General features: G+C 47.7%; 1 protein-coding gene across 2 annotated transcripts; it reads left to right on the top strand.

The window, feature by feature from the left end:
• The first annotated feature begins 445 nt into the window (after positions 1 to 445).
• Bbs1 (Bardet-Biedl syndrome 1) lies at positions 446 to 18,393 on the top strand. Of its 2 annotated transcripts, XM_003468274.5 has the most exons (17): positions 446 to 601; positions 937 to 1,013; positions 1,169 to 1,203; positions 2,158 to 2,430; positions 2,979 to 3,025; positions 3,139 to 3,177; positions 3,275 to 3,347; positions 5,335 to 5,466; positions 6,444 to 6,550; positions 9,521 to 9,641; positions 9,732 to 9,890; positions 11,064 to 11,133; positions 11,580 to 11,738; positions 14,124 to 14,257; positions 15,207 to 15,341; positions 15,716 to 15,802; positions 16,045 to 18,393. In XM_003468274.5, the coding sequence occupies exons 1-17, from the start codon at positions 555 to 557 to the stop codon at positions 16,129 to 16,131; spliced, it is 1,782 nt and encodes a 593-aa protein (XP_003468322.1). In that variant the 5' UTR covers positions 446 to 554; the 3' UTR covers positions 16,132 to 18,393. The 2 variants fall into 2 exon arrangements, with proteins under 2 accessions (XP_003468322.1, XP_063083640.1); XM_063227570.1 differs by lacking the exons at positions 446 to 601; positions 1,169 to 1,203 and having other exon boundaries at positions 940 to 1,013.
• The last annotated feature ends 1,012 nt before the right edge of the window (positions 18,394 to 19,405 follow it).

Here is a 19,405-nt window from a genome sequence, read left to right on the forward strand (position 1 = left end):
ACTTTGTAGCCCAGGCTGGCCTCACACTTGCAGAGATCCTCCTGTCTCAGCTTCCTGTGTGCTGGGATTACAGGCATGCACCACCATGCCCAGCTTTGTTGCATTTAAAAATATTCCAGAAGCCTAAAAACAGAAACCAACTTTAGTCAGCGTTTGTCATATTGCTTCCGTAATTCTCGTTGGTTTTTTTTTTTCTTTTTTTTTTGTGAGCCTGGACCTCTTAAGTGACTCTTTCATAGCCAGAAGGACCATAGCCCTTTTCAACTGGGTTAGCCATGAAGATGTTCATTTAGGTGCTTATAAACCTAACAGGGGCTCCTCTCTAGGCCTTGAACTCAAACGCTGTAAATCCTAGAAATCATACATCAAAATAATCAGGGAAGACGGACTGCGCTTCAGCAATCTGCGCCCAGCAATGACGCCACTGTATCTTGGCCTAGCTTGGGAAAGTTTTACCCCGGAACCTTTGTACGCGTGCTTCCGGGTACCCGGGCTCTACCCTGCTCGGCGCAGCGGCGGGGGCGGAGCCGGTTGCCAAGACGACACCTAAGAAGATGGCTGCTGTGTCTTCATCCGATTGCGATAGCGGCGGAGCTGAGAGGTGAAGGCCCGGGTCATCAAAACTTCTTTTCCCACAGATGTAAAGAGGGTACCTTGGTTCCCCAGCTCTAGAGTCCTGTGGTTCTTGGGCATCGCTGGAAGTCCTTGAAGGGCTCTGAAAAATCAGATAGGGTAACCAATGTCCAGGGAGTGCCGGACTCCAGATCACTCGGTGTGCCAGTTCGGTGTGCCAGTTCAGGGCCTAGACAGGGACCCAGATTTTTTTTTTTCCCCAGCTGACAGCCCTCCCTCCCAACTCATCTTACACACAGCTCCCTCAAAGTTTTCCTCCGCACCTGTCAGTCTCACTTCCCTGCTCTTTCTCCCGACTTGCAGCAATGAGACCAATTCGAAATGGCTGGACGCACACTACGACCCAATGGCCAACATCTACACCTTTTCTTCTTGCCTAGGTGAGTCTGGAACTAGGATCTCTGAGTTCTAGGAGAATGGGGTAGTCAGGTAATAGCCCCCACGGTGAATCTGGAAATTGGACCTCGGGTCTTACGAATGCTATGCAATGTGTCTGATACTGAGATTGATGTATGGCCTTGTGTTAATTTTCCAGCACTGGCAGATTTGCATGGGGATGGAGAGTACAAGGTAAGCAATTGAAAAACAAATTGGTGGCAGCGGAGTAACCCGGAAATAAGATTTCCCAGTGGCTCCAAAGAGGTTTAACATAATCTGGAATTCTCATGTATTGTAAAAATCATATTTATGTTAACTTTTCTTTTAACTTTATAAATGAAGTGAACTATTGATTTCATAATACAAACTGAAGAAAATAAAGCAGAACAAAATGCTGCTGGGAATTCTATTATGACAGAGCCTTTTATTTTACTTACCTTAACATGATTCTTTGCTAGCACAAACTCTTGGCTAAAAGTGGGCATTATAGTATGGAGAAAAGGTAAAAGGAAGGAAGGGGGAGTTTTCTTTTTTTTTTTTGGTATCAGGGATCAAACTCATAACTGTGCGCTTGCAAGGCAGGCACTTATGCCACTAAGCTAAGTCCCTGGCCCTAGAAGTGAGAGTTTTATGTTTATGAAGAGGACATAGATTTTAAGGTTCACTATGATCTGATAATTATTGAAGCTAGATAATGTGTTCATTATACAAGCCTTTCTTCTTTTGTGTACAATTGGAAATTTTCCATAATAAAAAGGTCAAAACTTAAATTCAATATAAAGATAAATAAAATTATAAAGAAAAAATATTTAGTTCAGTGTTAGTTATGCATGTTCTGCGTTCAGTCCCCAGCACCAGCAAGAAATACTGAGTGGACTAATTGGAATAAAAACATCGACTGCCACCTGTTCCTCACAAGCACTCACCCAGGTTCTGTAATTAACTGTCTCACTTGGTTTTCACCACATATGCCTTTTGCAAGTGGCAAACCTCAGCTTCAGAAAGGTCAGCTAACTTCCCCAAAGATCTGACAGCAGATCATTTGGTAGTATGGGGTGAGTCAGTTAGCACCAGCTAGAAGGCCAAGATTAGAGAGGGGTCAGTCATTCAGTTCCTCTGTCTGGAATGAGCCATCTTCTTCTGCAGCTGGTGGTTGGAGATTTTGGACCAGATGGTCGGAATCCTCACCTGAAGGTGCTCAAAGGACCAACAGTACTGACAGAAAGCCCACTGCCTGCTCTGCCAGCTGCCGCCGCCACCTTCCTCATGGAACAGCATCAGCCCCGGACTCCAGCTCTGGCACTGGCTTCAGGGCCTTGTGTCTATGTGTATAAGAATCTAAGACCCTACTTCAAGTTTGCTCTGTCCCAGTTGCCTCCAAATCCTCTGGAACAAGACCTTTGGGACCAGGCGAAGGAAGTAAGTAACAAAGGGGATGGGACCTGGAAGGCAAAGATAGCAGCCACTGGTGAGATGGGCCAGGCTCCCAGTAAGAAGGGTAGGGTCCTCAGTGAGCCAGGGGTGGGAACTTAGCCACAGTCCATAACTAGCAGCAACAGTGGTGGCTCCTCTAGGTGAGTGCAGTGCTCAACCCTCAGCTGTGGCTCCCCCTCAGCTGAAGGCCCCCAGCAGGCCCCTTTGAAAGTGGAACCTGTGGAATCCTCCTGAGTAGGCACACATCTACCCATCTGTCAGGGGAAGGAAACTAAAGAAGAGTGGGGCTCCCCAGGGGAGAAGGGACAACTGGAAGCAGCAAGAGCAAAGGACTTTAAGGAGGCCTGGACAGAGATGATTCTGTGCTTGGGCATGCCTCCAAGGCTGGATTCTAATCAAGAACACTGGGTTTGGGGCTCAGGGCAAGGACAGATTGGGAGGGAGGTGGGAAAGGAAGAGGAACTGCTAGAAGTGTAAAACTCCCTACGGGGATGGATGCCAGGGGTCACAGGCTCTCCCTTCTGCTCTCCCAGGATCTGATCGACCCCTTAACCTTGAAGGAGATGCTGGAGGGCATCCGGTAAGAGCTCACCTTCCCATCCCTCCCGTACTCCTGCATCCCAGAGCTCTCAGTCTGACCACTGGGGCATGGTTCCTCCACTAAACCTGCCATCCTGGGGACTCTCCTGACAGGCAGAAGGCAGAAATACCTTTGTCCGTGCAGTCACTCAGGTAAGGACCCTGCAAGACCTGGGGGAAGGTGTATGGCTGTTGACTGCCCAAGGCAGTCAGGACCAAGCATGCAGATGCCAGTTCTCTCTGTGTCCAGGTTTCTGCAGCTGGAGCTCAATGAAATGGAGGCCTTCGTGAACCAAAACAAATCCAAGCCCATCAAGCGGCAGGTAACACTCTTCTCTTGGTTTTTTTAAATTGGCCTGTAAAAAATTTTATTTTTTAAAGAGACTATGTACTTGGTGGTACATGTACCCAAGCTGTTTCACTTTAGTTTCCCTTGCAGCTATACCATGTGTATATGGTCAAAAGCTGCTGTACCTTGTGCATCTCCTTAATGGTCACAACCCCTGCCCCTTCCCCAGTAATGCTGAGCATGGAACTCAGGGCCTTGCCATGCTAAGTAAACACCACACCACTGAGCTACACCCTCAACCAGTGATAGCTTTTAACACGTGGAAAACCATGCACACACTTGTAGTTAGTACTCAGCAGGCTGAGGCAGGAGACCTAAACCCAGAAGTTCAAGATCAGCTGGGCAACATGAGAAGACCTCATATCTTTAAAAAAAATCTATATATGTATATACAGTGATAAATCTGTGTAGCTGTATAACATTATCTAACTTGACATGAGTTCGAGGTCAGCCTGGAATATACAACAAGACCCTGTCTCAAAAAAGAAAAAGGGTAGAAGTATTAGGTTTTTATACAGAAATTTTGGAAAATAGATACAAGTATAAAGGAGAAATAGAAGTGACTATAATTTCATTCCCCAAAGAGATCTACTCTTTTTGGTACTTTTTTTTTTTGGGGGGGGGTACCAGGAATTGAACTCACTACCTTGTATTTGCCGGCAGGCACTTAGGCCTCTGAGCTAAGCCCCCAGCCCTTTTTGGTACATTTTCTTCCCAAATTTTTGTGGCTTTATTGACCGCATTGATGAGCTCCCATGTTTCCTGATCTGGTGTCACCAACCCTTAGTGCAGAGACAGGCTCCCAGAGCTGCGCCGCCATAGGGTAGCAAACCCATGTTGAGGTCCCCATAGCTGAACATACTGACTGACACGTGCTGCTGGCTTCTGTAAAACTGTCCTGAAAAGTACCGCTCCTTCCTGCTGGTCAGCAGCTCAGAGCTGTAGTTGTCAGTATCTTTGAGTACCTTTCAGACCAAGAAGTGAATTAATTACTGAGCTGGGGAGATGGGGACAGTCTTCCCAAGCAAGTGTCAATCTGGGAGCCATTAACATCTGTTTACATTCCTGTGATGTTTCTCCTGACAGTAGGTGCTGAGAATGATTCCTCTTTTTCAAAAAGTTTTAATGATGATTACACAATGGACACCGAATTTATCCAAAGAAAAATATTTGGGTTCTACTCATATGCATAGAAGTTCCTTTGAAAGGGAGCATGTTGAGTCGGGCATGGTGGCTCAGGCCTGTAATCCTAGCACTCAGGAGGCTGAGGCAGGAGGATCATTGCGAGTTCGAGACCAGCCTGGGCTACAAAATGAGCTCAAGGCCAGCCTGAACTGCATAGAGAGACCCTTTCTCAAAAAGGTGGGGGGCATGTTTTTGTTGTAACTGTTTGTTGTCCTGTTAAAAGGAAAATAGAGAAATAAAAAAAGGAAAAAAAAGAAAAGTAAAAAGGAACATGTTACCACTGTAGAAATTCTAGAAAAGCACCATGATTTCATCCTGAGATAACCAGTGTTTGAAGGTTTGGCATTCCAGCATGATTGTATGCTTATCTATTTTTTTTTTTTAATCAGTACCGGGGATCGAACTCATGACTGTCTGCTTGCAAGGCAGGCACTTATACCACTGAGCTAAATCCCCAGCCCATGTTTATCTATTTTTAAAACTGGGGTTGCCCTAACATGACTTTTTACCCTACTTTTCTCTCCCATGAGAACCATTTTTCATTGAAAAATTTTTTTAATGGCGGTATTGTTTTGGTAATCTGAATAGTTCATAAGTGACTTTAACAGTGCTTTTTTGTTAGGAAGTTAAGATTCGTTGCAATAAATAGCTTTGCAGCCAGGTATTTGTCTCATTTCTGATGCCTCCTCCTTGGCCCTGTTTCTTCCCTCCTATGGCATAGAGGGAGGCCTGGGGGGTGGGGAAGTTCCCTGTGTGACTCTCAATGCTTTCCATAGACAGTCATCACCACCATGATCACCTTGAAGAAGAACCTGGCTGATGAAGATGCCATTTCCTGTCTTGTGCTAGGCACTGAGAATAAGAAACTCCTGATTATCGACCCTGAGGCCTTCACCGTTTTGGCCGAGGTCAGTGTTGGCTCCAGCCCTGGGCACGCCCAAGGCCCAGGCTGCATTCCCTCCCCATGTTCCTGGTGTATTCCAAGTAGGACACATACATGCTAGAAAAATTAGAAACTATAGTTAAACGAAAAGAGAAAGATACAACATCCAAAAATCCCACCACTTTGCATGCCTATAATTCCCAGCACTCAGGAGGCTGAGGCAGGAGGATTACTGTGAGTTTGAGGTCAGCCTGGGCTGCAAAGTGAGTTCATGAACTGCATAGTGAAACCTTGTCTCAAAAAAAGACAAAAATCCCAACTGTTAAAATTTTGGCATATGTGGGGCTGGGGATTTAGCTCAATGGCATAAGTGCCTGCCTTGCAAGTGTGTGGTCATGAGTTCGATCCCTGTTACCGATAAAAAAGAAAAAGACAAAAAAAAAAAAAAGAAAGAAAAAAGAAAATTTTGGCATATGTCCTTCTGGACATTTTCATATATGGACATAGTCATATGACTAGATTACACATATGTACTATATATCATAAAAACAGGGTCATGGTACAGGTTCATGTAACTTGTAGTTTTCACATTGGGGTATATCAGAGTCTTTTCATGTCAATAAAACAACATCAACCTTTTTAAAGGCTATTAGATCCATTATGTAGATGAACCATAATTTATTTACTGTACCATCTACTGTGCAAACTGTTTTCACTTGGTCACTGTTATTGACAGCACTGCAGTAGATTTGCTTGACCAGAGGTCTTGTGTGTGCGTGTTTAAAGCACCTCCTTCTAGTGTGTTCCTAGAAGCAGCAGTTTAGCCAGAGGATAAAACAAAAATGCTTTTGCCGCATGGTGCTGAATTTCCCTCCAGAAAGTTGTGTGTTTCCCCAGTGACCAGCAGGGAAAGAATGAGGGGATTGAGACTCCAGATGAGAAACTAACTTGGAGGGGCTCCTCAAGGGAGGGAGACAAGATGTTTGAGCCTTTTCTCTGCAGATGGACATTCCCAGCGTCCCCGTCTTCCTGGAAGCATCTGGCCAGTTCGATGTGGGGTTCCAGCTTGCTGCTGCTTGCCGCAATGGGAACATCTATATTCTGAAAAGGTAACCACAGCCACGTTCTCTGGGCCAGGAGCGGCATCTCAGAAATCGGGTGGCTTCAGAGGCCTGCGAACCAGACAGGGGGTTTGAGGCTGGGATTTAGGAATGGAGAGAGCTGAGAATTTCACTTAAAGTAGGCTGAGCCTGTGAGGAAGGGATGTCAGGAGGCCTGCGAAATGAAGGCTGACTCTACAATATGTGGTCAGAAGCTGGAGAAAGTAGAAATGGTCTCTTGGGTGTGTTATATAACTTTTCTTTTTTTGTCTTTTTCGTTTTTATCGGTACCAGGGATCAAACTCACGACTGCCTGCTTGCAAAGCAGGTGCTTATGCCGCTGAGCTAAATCCCCAGCCCCATAACTTTGTAGTAGTATATGAGGCACTTCCTTATGCAGTAATTTTATATTTCATACATTTTTTTGTGGTGCTGGGGATTAAACCTCATACATTTTTTTGTTTTGTTTTTGAGACATGCCTCAACATGCAGTTCAGGCTGGCCTTGGACTCACTATGTAGCCCAGGCTGGCCTCAAACTTACAGTGATCCTCCTGCCTTAGCCTACCAAGTGCTGCGATTATAGGCATACACCCCCATGCTCGGCCATACATTTTTTTTTTTTTTTTTGGTACTGGGGATCGAACTCATGACCTCACGCTTGCCAGGCAGGCACTTATGCTGCTGAGCTAAATCCCCAGCCCTGGCCATATATTTTTAATTCAAGAAATATTTATTAAAATCACCTGCCTGTAATCCCAGGATTTTGAAGGATGAAGCAAGAGGACTGTGCATTTGAGGCCAGCCTGGACTACATAGCAAAATAGAAAAGTAAGCCAAAATACTTTATTGAACACCTACTATACATTGAGCACTGAGTACTGAGGCTATATTGATGCACAAAATATTATAGATATGGTCTCTGCTCTCAATGATGAAGACAGATTTTTGGGTGGGGGAGGTGCCGGGTTGTGTACATGCTAGCAAGCACTCTACCACTGAACTATACCCCCAGCCCCAGAGGTCACATACTAAGTCAACAGTCCAAGGTACTACAGATTGGTTCAGTACTACGGCTTAAAGAGATTAGGGAGTCAGTTGTTCAGAGAGTTGGGGAAGAATGTTGTAGGCAAATTCAAAGTGGGAAAGACCTGAGTGTGTGCAACCCATGCCTGGTGGGCAGAGAGGAGGGTAGGAAGAGATGAAGTGGAGACCAGGGTTGACTCTTGCAGAAACTGGTAGTGCTGCCAGACTGTGTCCAAGGAAGTGCCCCACAAAAGGAGACGGAAACCTCAGACAGAGAAGGTTTGCCAGGTTCTATCATACAAAAAAGGCGTAAGAGTTAAGTGGAATTAAAGAAGTACAGAGTCAGAAGGAAGTATAGTTGTGGTGCATGCTGATAATCCTAGTACTCTAGGAGGCTGAGGCAGGAAAATCATGAGTTTGGGAGATTGTATCACAATACAAAATATTTAAAAAAGGGCTGGTGATGCAACTTAGTGTGGAGGCCCTGAGTGTTCAGTACCGCCGAAAAGTGGGTCGGGACCTCTAAGGAGGTCAGGAAAATCAGGGTCTGGGACTGGGTATAAGTTTACATGTTCTGGGGTGGAAATCTATGGAGTCTGGGAATCTGTAGAAAGCTCAGGCTCATTTTACAAGTGAAAGGCAAGGAAGGGCATGTTTTTAGGCTGATAATATATTTAAGACTTTAGGATTTAAGAGTAGCCTAGAAAGGAAAGAAAGTTGTCACATTGGGTAACTTTGGTTGTGCCCTGAAACTAGAGCTTTCTTTAAAGTACAGTTTTAAAATTTTAATTTTTCAATGGATGTAGTAGCTCATGCCTGTAGTCCCAGCACTCTGGAGGCTGAGGCAGGAGGATTACTATAAATTTGAGCCCAGAGTGGGCTACAAAGTGAGTTCAAGACCAGCCTGAACTGCATAGTGAGACCCTGTCTCAAAAAAAAAAGGAAAAAAAGAATCCCACTTTCCCCTCTATCCTTTTTTCTTCCATCCTACCCCAGTGGGACACTGCAGAGATTTTGTCCATAATGCAGTGAAAAACTATTATAGTGTTGTAATCATAGTCACGGGTCATTTAGTGTTTATTTGTTTGTTTTCATAGTACAGGGGTTGAACCCAGGGCCTTCACACTGAGTTTTGGCCCCAGCCCTTTTTTAGAATTTTTAATTTTGAAACAAGATCTCACTAAACTGCTAAATTTCTCAAGCTAGGCTCAAAATTTTTGATCCTCTGGACTCAGCCTTCCAAAGTGCTGGGGTTGTGGATATGCATCATCTTCCCTGGATTTATTTACATTTTTAAAAATCTGGCTGGGTAGAGATTGGTATGAACCTGTCATCCCAGCAACTTAGAAGGCTGAGGCAGGGGAGTTGCTTGAGCCCTGTGAGTTTAAGACCAGCCTGAGCAACACAGATATTCTCTCTCAGGGTAAAAGAAAAAATTACTGTGCTGGGTTGAGAGTGATGGGAATGAGACCCAAAGACCAGTGAGAGGTCTCACAGTCATCAGATAGACCATGATATTGTTCCAGCCTTGATGAGGTTAGAAGGCAGAAGGCAGGAATTACCCCCACTTTCTGGATAAGGGAAACTAAGATTGAGAAGGTAGGAACTGAAAACCGTGCATCTACTAGCTGCTCTTCATCCTTTTCTGGTAAACTAGAAAACTGCTTCTGTCCATTAGCACTGACTAGTTAAGATGAGCTGAGAACTCTGTTGGATGCCAGGTTATCATATGCATCCCTGTAGCAGGGGCAGAAGGGGACAGAGTCGGAAAGCACACTTGATAACTGTCCAGGGTCACACATCTGCTAAGTGGTGGAGATAGAAACAATCCCAGGTCACCTGACTTGGACCTGGGCTCCTCCATCCAGGTTAGTCTGGGCCTTAGAAGGAGGATCATCAGCTGGGGCAGGGGCCAAGGGCTCTCTGGGGGCACAGTGGGGTGTCTTTGTTCCAGAGACTCCAAGCACCCTAAATATAGCATCGAGCTGAACGCCCAGCCTGTGGGGCTTGTCCGGATACACAAGATCCTGGTGGTGGGCAGCACCCAAGACAGCCTGCACGGCTTCACACATAAGGTATGACCTCCTCTTCCCTGCAGCTCCAGCCCACGCTTGTTCCCATGCTAAGCCCTGAGCCCCTGCAGACCCTGGCTGCTCCCCCTCCAGGGCAAGAAGTTATGGACAGTGCAGATGCCCGCAACCATCCTGACCATGAACCTCCTGGAACAGCATTCCCGCAGCCTGCAGGCTGTCATGGTCGCCCTGGCCAATCAAGAGGTTCGCATTTACCGTGACAAGGCCCTGCTCAACGTCATTCGCACCCCGGTGAGTCCCACCTCTGGCATCTCCCACTGACTCCTCCTTGCCCCAATCCTTCCCTGGGCTGCTTCGCCGCCTCTGCCTACCTCACTTGGGTGGGTTGCAAAACATCATATGTTTAAGTCACCATACTGGGGAGAAGGCAGAATAGTGACTAAACCATTGTTTTCAAAGACATAGCCTAACGTGCCAGCCAGCGACAGCAGATTAACACACAAGGCAAAGTGAAGCAAAGCAAAGCACTGGGAAAGCACAGAGGGAGCAGCAACTGGGAGAAAAGGGGCGAGAGATAATGAGGGTGGAACTCCTGGCACACTTCCCAGAGCAAGTGACAACACAACTTGGAACATCCGTTGGCCAGGAAGACAGATGGAGGATGAACATTCTGGACAGGGAACAGCATGGACAAAAGCTGAGAGGCGTGGAGGTTCTTGATGGAAGAATCCAGATAGCTTGCTGGGTTTGGGTCAGAGGTTTCCTAACTCTTAACTTATGAGTCATTTTATCAATGTAGTGGATCATAACCAACAACATTTAGAAAACCAGGGCAGATATTTTAGAATCCATCACATGCGAAGCAGTTCCATGAGTGTGTAACTGTCCTGGGTCACAACATAAAAATCTCAAAGCAACTGCTTGGAGCCTTCAGGTGCTGGGAGGGCAGGTAAGGCTGAGAGAAGTAAAAAGGAGGAAACACAGATGGGCCTCAAATGTCCTGACACAAGGTGGGACCCACTGGGGTTTTGTGCCTTTGAAGAGCAGCAGAGGCACACTGCAAAGGACAGACTGGGAGGGAAGACTGTGCGGATGACTGACGAGCAGGTGATCCTAAAAGTGAGGGCTGGTGGTGTTTAGTGTGGAACTATGGCTGTGGCGTCGAGGTGGGAGGGGAGATGGGAAATAAGGGAGACTGTTTCCAAAGCAACACGGTGAGAAATACAGGAAGTGTTTTCAAGGAAACATGGCCCTAGGCCTTTCTTCACAGCGTACCCATTGTATCTGGTAGCTGGGGCTCCATCTTGCTTTCCTCTCCAAGTATTTTGCCCAGCTGAAGGGCTAGGGATATGGCTTAGTGGCACAAGTGCCTGCCTGGCAAGTAGGAGGTTGTGAGTTCAATCCCTGGTACCAAAAAAAAAGTAATAATATTTTGCCCAGCTAAACTCTGCCATCTCCATCTAGGACACTGTGACCAGCCTTTGCTTTGGCCGCTATGGGCGGGAGGACAACACCCTCATCATGATTACTCGAGGTGAGGGGACTCAGGGCATGGCAAGGGCACAGGAGTTGGAGAGAAGGTTCAGACCTGATTATGAGGAAAGAAGATGAAATGGAAGCGGAGCTCGGGTGGACCTGGGTGGAAAGCTAGGCCTGCGGACATTGCTCCTGTCTGGCAACTGTCAGGACAACTCCTCAACAGTTTGATGTGGCTGCCAGTGGCCAGCCCTGGGCTGGGTAGTGTCTCCCTTATTCACCCCAATATCCTAGCACCTGCCACTGCGCCAGGAACCTCAAAGCACTGAATCAGTAGCTGCTAAATGAATGAATGAACTAATGAGAGGAAATGATTGAGACACTTCATTCCTTTGAGAAACTGAGTTCCTCACAGAAAGACGGACACATATAGAAACTGAGAAACATTGAGAAAGGCAGTGTCGGCTAAAACCAGGGATGATAACTGTTTGTCCACTTCCCCAGGCGGTGGCCTGATCATCAAGATCCTGAAGCGTACAGCAGTGTTTGTAGAGGGCACAGGTGAGGTGGGTCCCCCACCAGCCCAAGCCATGAAACTCAACGTGCCCAGAAAGACGCGGCTCTATGTGGATCAGACACTGCGAGAACGGGAGGCTGGCACGGGTGAGACTCAGTTCCTTCTCTTCCTCCTCCTCCTTTGCTACCAGGGTGCCCTGGGTGGTAGGAGACCTTGGCCAACTAGGCAACTCTTATGTCTCTAGAAATCCAGGGACAGTGTTGGAGATACACCTGCCTTGATAACTGGCGGGGGCTCTTAAGAGTCCTTAGAATTCAGAGAGGTGGAGAGGGCTGGGGATTTAGCTCAGCAGCACAAGCGCCTGCCTGGCAAGTGTGAGGTTGTGAGTTTGATCCCCAATACCGAAAAAAGAAAAAGAAATTCAGAGAGGCAGCAGTCATTTCCCAAGGCAGGGATCTGCCTGAGAAAATTAGAAATTGACCGAGATTTCTCCTCTTGTCCTGATCATGTTTTTTCATTCATTCACTCATTCATGCTCTGCAATTGTGCCCAGTGCCTTGAATTAGGCTACTCTCTGCCTTGGGAGCTTAGTCCACGTGGCCAGCTTAATGTCATACAACAAGTATAGAAGGAGATCGTACCAAGGGCCACTCGGGCACACGAGCAGGAGTAAGGAATTTCACTCGAGAAGCAAAGACTTCAGAGAGAGGTGACATTGATTTCCACCAAAAGATGATGACAAGTCTACCTGAGAGCGGGAGGGGAAGGGCAGTTTAGGCAGAGGCTGAAGTAGAGGCACACGTAGCTATAGGTACAGTGCCAAGGGGTGAGTGGTCCACGGGGCTGAGAAGGTAGATCAGAGCCTGCTAACAAAGGCCTGAAATAGAAAACTCAGTGCAGATACGTTGTTTAGGAGGTGGGGCTGGACAGAGATTTTAAGGTGAAAAATACAGTAACTCAGGCAGCTGAGTTGTTATTAAAAGGGATCTTGGTCTCAGTTTAAAGAACAAATAAAACAAGGCAGAGAAGGGAGCAGGATTTTATAGTAAAACAACGGATAGTGCCAGAAAATTAAGCTGGGGATGCAGCTCAGTGGTAGAGTGTTTGCCCAGCATGTGTGAGACCCTAGCATCCATCACCAGAACCAAAAACAAAAAAGTAGGAAGTTCTGTAAGGTGACCAGATACAAACTATTAAAAAATCATAAGATTTTCTGCAGTACAGAAAATATCCAGTTAGCAAATATAATGGGAAAATACTCCAGTCACAATAGCAGAGAAATCCCTAGAAATAAATGTAACCAGAAAATATACAAAGTTGGGTATTTTTTTGTTTTTTCTTTTGGTACCGGGGATCTAACTCATGACCTCACGCTTGCTAGGCAGGCGCTTATGCCACTGAGCTAAATCCTCTGCCCCAATTTTTTTTTTTTTTTTGGTCAAAGTTTTATAAATAAAATTATAAAAGACCACCTACATGTCTGAAGAGAGAGTCTTATCAAGTCTCATGGTGGGATGATCTAATGTGAGTTATAGAAAGAAGCCTGGGGGCTGGGGGTTTAGCTCAGCGGCATAAGCACCTGCCTTGCAAGCAGGCGGTCGTGAGTTCGATCCCTGGTACCGATAAAAAGGAAAAAAACAAAAAAACAAAAAGAAAAAAAAAAAATAGAAAGAAGCCTGATGGGGTTTTGTAAGGATTCGATCAGTTGATTCTAGAATAAATATAAGTCAGACATGGAGTGTGCCCTTATAATTGCAGCATTCAGGAGGCTGAGACTGGAGGATGGCAAAGTCTAGCCTAGCCTGAGTAATTTAGTGACTTTGTAAGTACAAAATAAAGGGTTAGGGGTGTAGCTTAGTGCAAAGGCCCTGAGTTCAGTTCTCATAACACACACACCCCTACAGACCAAGATGCTGGGTCTAGAGGGAGGGAAGGAATGATTTTCAGACTGCGGACATGGTGGGCTCTGGAGGCAGACTCGTGGGAGGCATCCACTCTTGGTAGTAGTTACCCATGAAGGGTGAGCTGAAATGATTCAAAGGGAGGGATGCAGAAGCAGAGGCGGGACAGGTAGGCTTCTGCAGTGTTACATGTGAGCTGCTACTGGACCTCCAGGTGGAGAGGATGAGGTAGTCAGAGGCAGCAGGCAGATGGTACCCACAAGCTGCTGGGGACACAGCGAACAGTACTGAATATGGCTTGGGTCAGCCCTGTGGCTGTGGGAATGGTAAGGTCCCTGCCCTCTGGAGCTGGTGCTTGTTCCTCTTTGGGGTGGTCGGAACCAGCACAGGGCCCAGGTTTATAGGGGAAGAAGATGCAGGATGGGAAGGGAACAGACACCAAGACTCCAGGGAACACCAGCCTACAGGGCCAGACAGGAGCCAAGGCCCTCTTGGTCCCCACATTCTCAGCCTCTGTGGGCCCTGCTGCCATCCCTTTCTCTCATACTCCTACTACAGCAGCCTGAGCAGGAGCACCCTTCCCTGCTGCGGCTTCTGCATCCGGCCTCAGCCTTTGGGTCCCCTCCTCAGGCATGCACCAGACCTTCCAGACAGACCTCTACCTGCTGCGGGTCCGGGCTGCCCGTGCCTATGTGCAGGCCCTCGAGTCCAGCCTGAGCCCCATGTCAGCCACAGCCCGGGAGCCCCTCAAGGTGCATGCTGTGGTGAGTGTCCCAGTGTGGGCTGTTGGGATCAGAGGGCAGAGGGCAGGGTGGGCAGCTGCCACCACCACAGTTACATCCCCAAAATCAGTGTCAAGCCAGCCAGGCTGTGTACCCCCCTTCTCACCCTCACACAGACCCAGGGAGCGAGTCCCGTGTCTCCTGTGGTTGCTGCTCTGATCTTTTCACCTTCCATGCCACCCTCTTCTACAACCAGCCACAGAGATGGACACACTGTCCAGGTCCCTGGTCTGCAGTGTGCCTCTGATAGACTCCAGATTTGGGGCAGAGAGCAGTCCCCATGGGACATTTTTTCCCAGGAGCTGGAAAGGATCCTCATGGCCATCAGAAGAAAGTTGTCCACTTTGGTAGCCACGGGTAGCCCAAGGTGTTAGGACTGCGTGGTACAAGAAGGGGCTCCCCTGGCCTGACCCCAGCATCCTGGCAGGAGGGAAGAGAAAGAGCCCACTTCTACCCAGACACGGGTGACTTCAAGGTCCACAGGGCCCCAGCCAGCTTTCAGTTGGTTCCTGGGTGTCTTTCATCTGCCTGGGGTTTTGACTGGCTCTTTCCCTCAAGAGAGTAGACAGAGAAGAAGAGGGTTAAAAAGCAACTCAAGCTGTGAGTGGGAAAAATGACATCCCTGAGGCCACCAGGATGAGAGCGGGAAGGAGACCAGGCCTTAGGGAGGGGGTGGAGGCAGCTGAGAGCTTACGGGAAGGAGTGGGCTGTGCCTCTGATCCACTGATGGAGTGGCCTCAGTCAAGGCCGTTCCTCTGCTGACCCCTGTACACCTTCTGGACTCCTGTGCACTATGAGAGGCAGAGGTGCCAAGAGTTAAAGCCTTCGAGGGCATGGATGGGGGACATTCATGAGGAAGCGGCAGACAGGGCTCCTGTGTTCAGCGCAGGGGCCACCAGATCTTACGAGGCTTCTCTACACTGCTCCGCAGGTGCAGGGCCTGGGTCCCACCTTTAAGCTCACACTACACCTGCAGAACACCTCGGCCGCCCGGCCTGTGCTGGGGCTGCTGGTCTGTTTCCTGTACGACGAGGCACTCTATGCCCTACCCCGGGCCTTCTTCAAGGTACTGGGCCAGCCTCACGGAGGCCTGGGGCAGACAAGCTGGGGTGGGAGCTGCTCATAGCCCCAGCAGGGTTGTAATGGGCTTTGAAGCTGGCCAACAAGCCAACTCTACCAGAAAGCAGGCTCAGCCAGTAAGTACCTGAAAGAAGCACTGGGCCCTGCCTCTGCTGCCCTTTTCCCAGCCATGGCCTTGGGAGAAGTCAAGAGTTCCAGATTTAACCACAGATGGGCCATACAGGCCTGGAATGTTCACTCACCCACCCGAACCAGCTCTTCCTGGAACCAGCTGGTCATCCTTGCCCACCTGAGGTTAGCTGAGGCCGTGGGCACTATCTGGGCACGAGGGCTAATTTTCTTCTCTGTCCCCAAATTTAGGTCCCATTGTTGGTACCAGGGCTCAGCTACCCTCTGGAGACGTTTGTGCAGAGTCTCAGTAGCAAGGGCACTTCAGACATTATCAGGGTAGGTCGCCTGTGGGTACTTCTTGGGAGACAAGTGGGACCCTGGGGTGGACAGCAAGGGCAGTGCGGACAAAGGCCTCATGGCTTGAGCAGCAGGGGTGGGTGTCTGCACAGTCCAAGCCAAAGCAGGATGCCAGTGGCCCATCACCAGGCCAGTGCAGACAGGTAGCCTGGCTTTGCAGGGAGCAAATGCAAGGGTGCCAAAGTGCATGCCCACTGCTGCCATGGGTGTCTCCTGAATAGGTGCTGGTTCTCCGAGAAGGCCAGAGTGCACCCCTGCTAAGTGCCCACATCAGCATGCCTGTGAGCGAAGGGCTGGTGGCCGCCTGAGCCTTGGGCCAGCGTTGAAGGACCTATGGAATTGAGCCTGCAAGACCCAGCCATTTCCACTGAGCTGCGCAGGTTCAAGGGCACCAGGATGCCAGACCCAGCTCCCTGCTCCTCTCCCAAGCAGCCCCTTGCTCACCTCCTCCACCCCTGGGCCTGTAGCAGCGGGTCAGTGAGTACCCAGGAGGACTCGCCAGGCACTGTGCCCACTGCTCTCCCCAGTTCCTTGATAAAGCACTCTAAGGTGGTCCAGGTGAGACCAGCTTCCTTCCATGTCCCTTAGACACACTGCTCATCTACTGCATACCAAGGCCAAGATGGACGATGGCCTGGGGAAATTAGAGGACTTCCTGAGTGAGACTGAGCCCCCCACCCCCACTGAGGTTCTAGAGGCCCACCTGCTGTTAGCTCAGCCTACAGGTAAAGCACGAACCCTGGTTACCCTCCTGTGTTGAGCCAGAGGCTCCTCTTTCCACTCAGCAGCCCAAGAAACGGTCACCTCCCCGTGAGGAATTTCCAAAGTCTCAGGCTTAACCACCATCTCAGGCTTCTGAGGCCCCATAAAAGTAGTTATGGGAAGAAGTGGCCCAGGAAGGCCATGGAGGGAGCTAGTGGCCCCAGCCCCAGAGGTTACCCAGCTGTGTTCATGACCTGATGCTCAGTCCCTGAGAGCGTTCCTGGAAAGGAAGTCCAAGCCAGACTTAGGGATGGGGCCAGTGGTACTGGGAGAAGTATTTCTGGGTCCCAGAAGGTGGCACAAGAGATAGAGACCCAAAAATATCCTTCAGGATGCTCTTCTGTGTCCTGGATCCCAAATGAGTCCTGTCGGCAGAAAGTGCCCTAGATGGCAGCCAGAGTATGAGGGCTTTGGATGGAAAGGCATCGAGTTAAGCTGAAGCCAGAGTATGAGGGCTTTGGATGGGGCATCGAGTTAAGCTGAAGACTGGTCAAAGGCACATATTTAGAATTAGAGATCCTCAGTCCTGGCCCCTGCACCTGGTGCCTCCTGGGTCCCTGGCCACTGGGGAGCCAGGATCTCTGCTCCCTGGAGACCTCCACCTTTCCCAGGATGACCAGGTGTGCCTTGGAGTATGGCACACAGCTTAGGCTTGCAGCAGGTAACAACATCCTTCTGGGGTTCAGTCTCCCCTCATGTAAACTAAGGCAGTCTGGCCAGATGGTTTCTAAACTGCATTCAGCTCTGATAACCTCCTGAGCTCAGCAGATCCTCTGAAGAAATGAGAAATTAACCCAGAAAGGTGATACTTGGCAGGAATAACTGCACACCTTTTGCCCTCAAGAAGGGCCCAAGACACAGGGACCAGGATGACACAGCCCACCCCTTGACCCTCCTGAGGAAGGCATCCAGAGCTAAGTTCAGCGAGGCATGGGAATGCCAGGCATGGTGCACACACCTTAGACCCAGCTGCTTTGGAGACTGAAGTGTTTTGAGTCCAGGAGTTAAAAAGAACGACCTGGCAATTTAGCAAGACCCTAGCTCAGAAGGCAAACTGCTGGGCATGCTGGTGCACTCTTGTTTTCCAGCTATGGGGGAAGCTGAGGCAAGAGGATCACGGGTTCAAACAAGTTCAAGTCAGCCTGAGCAACTAGGTGAGTCTGTGTCTCAGTGTAAAAATTTTCAAAAGGGGCCTGGGCATGTAACCCAGGGATATAACCCACTGCATACCACTTGAGAGGCCCTGGATTCAATGCGCAGCACTGGAAACAGAGGCAGCAGATCTAGACCAAAGAGAGCCTGCGTCTTTCCTGCCTACACTGCCCAGCCACTTACAGACACGGGCCACCCAGGTGAGGGTGGCAGAGAGTTTCTGTGTCCACTAAGGCACAACTGGAACAAGCAGAGGTAGAACCTGCAACTGAAAGGTGTGGAGCAGAAGGAGGGGAGGAAAATCACTGCCAGAGATCTCAGCTTCACGGGCAGAAGTCACCTTGTCACTGGAACTGGTGGCAGTGGCGGCAGGTTGGGGGACAGATTACCTTATAATCTATTTCACCTCAGTCAAGCTATGAACTGTGTGAACTCAACAGAAAGGTCTGATCCAGGGAGCTCTTCCTGGCTATTCATGATGATGGAAAGGGGAGACCTAGCGGGCACTGGACAGGAGTGTATATATTGTTACACCTGTTCATGTAGGAGCTGTGCTTCACAGACGGGTACATAGAATAATATCGGCATGTGACAATGCAGGATCCTTGGGAACACCGGGAAATCATGCACATTAAAATGGAAAGAGTTGGTGTGGCTTTTTTTTGTTTTTTTTAGTAATTTTAACAAGCACCTACTTGGTAAGGCGGAATTAGTTTATAACAGCCAGGCTTTGCTCATTCCCTTGGATGGCTCACATGCAACAAGCACTTCCAGTTCTTGTAGCTATTTATAAACTAATACGGATATACTGTTTTTCTTATTTATGAATCTTAGATATCTATTGACAGGGATTATAATAGATAAGGCTTTATTTCTTGAAATGCCATCCATCCCTAGTAGATCACTGGTCACAGTTTCAATTAATATATATACATGTGTATATTACTATGTGAAATACATACATACATATACATATATTACTGTGACAGTTATCCAGTGCAAAGCCAAGAATTAGGCTGAAATAAAATAAACTTTTTTGAATTTTTAATTTTTTATTTTAAAGATGGAAAAACAAAACAAAAAATACAAGAAACAAAGATAAACAACAAAAACCCAAAACAATAATATAGGCTTTCAAAACAAAGTGGTAGGAACTTAACAAAGGTTGTTATTTTGCATACTTATACTCAGATTACCAGATACAGATGTGCAGAATTGACCTAATTCTATAAATGTTAACTTTTGTTCCAAGAACTAATAGAATTAGTAGCACAATCATCTTAGCTATCTTAGGTGTATATATACAAATTTATATCTTTTTTCTTTTCCCTTCTTTTCTCCTTTTCCCTATCTGAGTTATTTTTCCCCTTTGAAGTTTTTTCCCCTTTCACAATATTTATTAAAGATTTTGGATTTTTTTTTTTTTTTTTTTTTGTCTTTTTCCTTTTTATCGGTACCGGGGATCAAACTCATGACTGCCTGCTTGCAAGGCAGGCACTTATGCCGCTGAGCTAAATCCCCAGCCCCTTGATTTTGGATCTTATTTACTCTTTCAGTTTCTTACACCAGGGAGACAATATGGTATTTACACATGTGAAACTTTTAAATTTTTCATGAAGTTAATACTTTTTTTTTATTTCACTTAGGTTGTTTTTCTTTGTTTTGGTT

This window comes from Cavia porcellus, unplaced genomic scaffold (assembly GCF_034190915.1).
Source record: "Cavia porcellus strain 051 isolate PalLab524CR breed Dunkin Hartley unplaced genomic scaffold, mCavPor4.1 scaffold_17, whole genome shotgun sequence".
In the NCBI taxonomy this organism is placed as follows: Eukaryota; Metazoa; Chordata; class Mammalia; order Rodentia; family Caviidae; genus Cavia; species Cavia porcellus.